The sequence below is a fragment of the Microcebus murinus genome, chromosome 10 (genome assembly GCF_040939455.1).
Source record: "Microcebus murinus isolate Inina chromosome 10, M.murinus_Inina_mat1.0, whole genome shotgun sequence".
Classification (NCBI taxonomy): domain Eukaryota; kingdom Metazoa; phylum Chordata; class Mammalia; order Primates; family Cheirogaleidae; genus Microcebus; species Microcebus murinus.
Genome location: NC_134113.1, coordinates 59,765,273 through 59,769,911, shown reverse-complemented (window position 1 = coordinate 59,769,911; position 4,639 = coordinate 59,765,273). Strand labels below are relative to the sequence as shown.

Below are 4,639 nucleotides of genomic sequence, written 5' to 3'. Positions count from 1 at the left end.
TTCTTTTTCTAGCCAAATGTCTCCAGGTCTCTAAACTTGTATCTGTTCCTCTTCATTTTGTACTAATGTATTCTGGTTTTCTTAATTTTCAAAAATTATTTTGTTTCTGATTGTGAATAGTACTAATATATGTGCTATTTTCTGTAATCATTTGGATGTTTGAATTGGAAGAAGAAATGGGTCCTATTGTCCTTTCCTTTCTTCCTGTTAATTAAATAATTCAATTTTTTTTCAATGGTTAAGTATAATAGATGGAATAAAGGCAAGATCCTTATCCTGGTAATATGATCTCATGTGTTCTTGATGAGAGATGTCACTGTAGAGAAAGTCTATTTGTAATGACAAAAAAAGTGAAAAGATACTTTTGGATCCTTAATTCAATAATAACTGTGATATTATCAAGATAGTAAGAATATACTGGGGACAAGGAAGAGACAAAATAATAAAAGATGTAAGACTCCACATTTAAGGCCCCTTGGTGTATTCTGATAAATTGAATACTCAACTTCAACATTCCTTTACTTCTTTGAGATCAATGAAATTCTTTTGATTAAGTCTGTGAAAGCTTGTTTCACTTGTTTATTCCTCAAGGTATAAATAAATGGGTTTAACATGGGGGCAAATGATGTATTAAGCATCGACACACCCTTATTAATTGCCACTCTATCTTTTGCTGAAGGTTTGATATAGATAAAAATACAACTACCATATGTGATAGAAACCACAATCATGTGAGATGAGCAGGTAGAAAAGGCCTTCATTCTTTGCTGGGCAGAAGGGAACTTTATGATGGTCTTGATGATATACACATAGGACAGGACTACACACAGAAGTGTCATGATGGTGGTCAGCACAGCAAGGGCAATGATCATCTTCTCTATAAGCCATGTGTCTGAACAAGAGATTTTTAACATAGGAGAAGCATCACAGGCAAAATGATCGATGACATTGTAGTCACAGAATTCCAGGTTTAAGCCCAGGCAAAGTGGTGGGAATATGACCAACAAACCTGCTATCCAACAGCAGGTAACAAGCCATCCGCAGACTTTGCTATTCATGATGGTCACATAGTGCAAGGGTTTGCAGATAGCTACATAGCGATCATACGACATGACGGCTAGGATAAAAAATTCTGTAGCTCCAAACAAGATGCCAAAAAATAGTTGAGCAACACAAGCATCATAAGAGATAGTCTTGTCCCCAGTTGACAAGCTATATAGGAATCTGGGAATACAGACTGTGGTGAATAAAGTTTCTAAAAAGGAGAAATTTTTGAGGAAAAAGTACATGGCGGTTTTAAGGTGGGAATCCAGTAAAGTGAGTGTGATGATGAGCAGGTTCCCAGTCATACTCAATATGTAGGAGACAAACAGATATATAAAAATCAGAACTTGCATTTGAGGATTATCTGTAAGTCCTAGAAGTATGAATGTAGTTAAAGATGTATGGTTTCTCATCACTGACATACTCTTCTATTAATTTCTTGACAAACACAAATTGCATTGAATTGAGAACAGTTGTGTGAGTTCAACAGACATTAGCTACAAAATCCAATCGTTGCAAACAATAGTCATTTTCTTCTTTAACTTAATAATGACTCTTGTCAAAACTCTGGTTGATTTAGCTCTATTAATGTACGTTATATATCCTGTTAAGAGAATATTTTCTTTAACTATTATCTGTATTACAGTTCATATTTTATAGCCTCTTGTACTTTCTCATGTCTTTTTATTCATTTTTTTCTTTGTCAATTTTTTTCTGATAGAAAAGACTACCCGTGTGGTATAGTTTGATGAGTATTATAACATCCTGCTTTTGCTAATAATTCTTCACTACTCACAGGTTGAATCCAATGACTCTGCTTGACATGTTGCTTCCTGTTAAATGGAAAAACATAGCTATTAAGTTTGACAGCTGGGCAGTATGAAGGCCTGCGTATAGTATTTCAATGTTCTCCTTCATTGTTAAGACTAGGAGATTATTTTATTTTTGGTATCAGAGGAGGGTCATCTGAGTAACAACCATTACTCTCAAATTTTGCTATTTATCTCTAAATTTCTACCCTAATTGACTTTTATTCTAGATTCTCTCTGACAGAATGTGGTGCTTTTGTGTGTGGTATATAAATAATTTATATGCTACAGTTTTGTATAAAGGAATCATTAGGTAAAAACTAAAGAATGGTGAAGAATAGTATCTCGATTGTTTATGCTTTCATTATTTTTAGATAAGACTGATAATGATTATCAAGTTCGCTTTAATTACAACCAAACTAAAAATAAGTACATGTTATAAGTCATTGCCAAATTGCACTTATTCTCTTTGCTTCATTTCATCTACATTGACAGTTCTTTTACCTCTCATCTAATCATTTGGTCCTCAATCCATGATAACCTAGTCTTTCCACACATATTCTAATGCACCCTCTATTATCGAGTATATCCTTTTCCATAAAAGCAGTATATTCTTTTTAGTTGGTCTTACTGATGCATTGTACTCTCGATAATTCTTAATTTTTATACCATTTAAAATCTATTGAACCATTAAGTATAAATCTATGTGCAGACAACTCTGACACTAGTTTCTTTTGTCTACTCTAATTTTTAAAAATTCATTTTTGTAAGATACTATGATCTAGAGAATGCATAAAACATATCTGTCCAATTTATATAATCTAATTAATGATAAAACTGCATAGTTATCAGTCAGGTCAAGTAATAGTCCACAGCCTAAACCCTTTAAACCTCTGTTTGCTCATCAGTGACCATGGACTTCTTCCTGATCCCTTGAGCTAATCCAGATCCTGATTTTAAAAAATAATTTCTTTTTTTATGTATTTCTAACTATGTATACATGCTTAAACATACACAATTTTTACATGAGTTAAATTTTTTAAAATATTGTTCCAGATATGTGTTGACATTGTTATGCAGAGAAATAGTTCATTTTCATTGCTACAATCCATTTTTGAATAGATCCCAATTCATTTATTTATTACAATTTGTCAACATTAAAAACAGTACTGCTATGAACAGGGAGTCTTCCCTACATGACCACTCTTTCTTAATCCTAGATTTCTAGAATGCTAAAAATAAGAGGGATTAAATCTCTATTATTTATGCTATCAAAGTAATGCTTTTATCAGATTTACAGTTATATTTTATGATAATACATGGTTTTCCCACCTCATTTCTATACTTTTGTTGATCCATAAAGATCTCTTTAAGTCTCTTCTCTCACTTTTATACATGCTTTCTGATATTGTGTATGCGTTCAATGAATATCTAAAGGTTTGTAATTCTTAAGTCTCTGTCTCCAGACATAATTTCTATTCTGAGCTAGTGACACATACTTACTTGAATACTGGGCAAGTCTCACAAATATCTCAGAATCAACATGCTTAAAAATCTGTACAGCCTCATAGCTACTCTTTATCCAGTGTTCCCTATTGAAAACAGAGAAAAAGGTAAAGGACAAATGTTAGAATGATCCCAGTGGGATTTTGCTATGTACACAAATAGATATTGAAATAAAAGTAGGTATGTATGCATTTATGAGTATGTTTCCATGTATCTTCCCCAGCATCAGCAGGAGATTTAATGCCCAAATCTTGGTTTTTAAACATCATTATCCAGGGATCTTTAGAGATAGGTTGATTATAAAACAAGGGCAGAGAGAATTCCAAAGAGCATAAAGTATATTGTGCTACTAGAAAATAGTTATTAAATAAACAACAACAAAAAAATGACAGCATGTGAAAAAGATATAAGAACAAATCGGAAAGACCCAATATCAAAATCTGGAAAAATTTGAGCAACATCATAAATAATAAACTAGGTTGATTAAAGCTGAGAAACTGGCAAACTTTCTCTGCAAAAATCTAGATAGTAAATATTTTATGCTTTATAGTCCACATAAAATCTTTGTTTCTCATATTTCTTCCTGTCCGTCTCATCCTCCCTCTTCTTATCTTTACTGTGTAAAAGAAATTCTTCGTTGTGGGTTATATTGAACAGGCTGCAAGATGCATTTGGCTCATTGGCTGCAGTGTGCTGAACTATGTGATTACTTGAAGAATAAAATAATTACCAATTATTTCATAAAAATAAAAACAAATGGCTGAATAAATTAAAATGTGTGGAGAAGGGACAATTCTTCCTTAGAGAAGTCAGCTTTATAAATATAGAAAGAATGAGGGAAATGGGAAAGCACCTTCACAACGCTGTGGTAATAATAGCTGTAGGTGAGGTCCTTGATGGATGCAAAAATTAGGGGATATTGCACAGTTGCTCAATATCTTCCCCTCAACATTTATTAATTGCTGTGGAATACGTCTACAAATTTTTTATACTCCTTCTTCCGGGAGGTGGAACCGAATTCCCCTCCCCTGAATGCAGGCTGGATTTAGTAACTCGCTTCTGATTAATAGAGTATTAAATGAGAAAAGTAGTGAATGGCCAGTGAAGAAACTTGAAAGGCACCAACTCCAAAATCTACTACCTAAGTCTCATCTCAAGAAAACTTCAGACAAGCGCAATCTATCTTACCAGTACTCTACAGAAGTGTCAAGGACACGAAAGACAAGGACAGCCTGGGGCTGAGTCACAGGTTGGAAGAGATTAAGGAAACATGTTACCTA

At 33.4% G+C, this 4,639-nt stretch overlaps 1 protein-coding gene across 1 annotated transcript; it reads right to left on the bottom strand.

Annotated features, from left to right (window-relative positions):
• Nucleotides 1-518: 518 nt before the first annotated feature.
• LOC105864758 (olfactory receptor 6C2-like) lies at nucleotides 519-1,457 on the bottom strand. Its single transcript, XM_012752854.2, has one exon. It carries the CDS (start codon nucleotides 1,455-1,457, stop codon nucleotides 519-521), a length of 939 nt encoding a protein of 312 aa, XP_012608308.2.
• Between the last annotated feature and the right edge of the window lie 3,182 nt (nucleotides 1,458-4,639).

Bases quoted from the DNA above. Each gene is read 5' to 3' on its own strand.
- LOC105864758 (XM_012752854.2), bottom strand. From the start codon at position 1,457: ATGAGAAACCATACATCTTTAACTACATTCATACTTCTAGGACTTACA.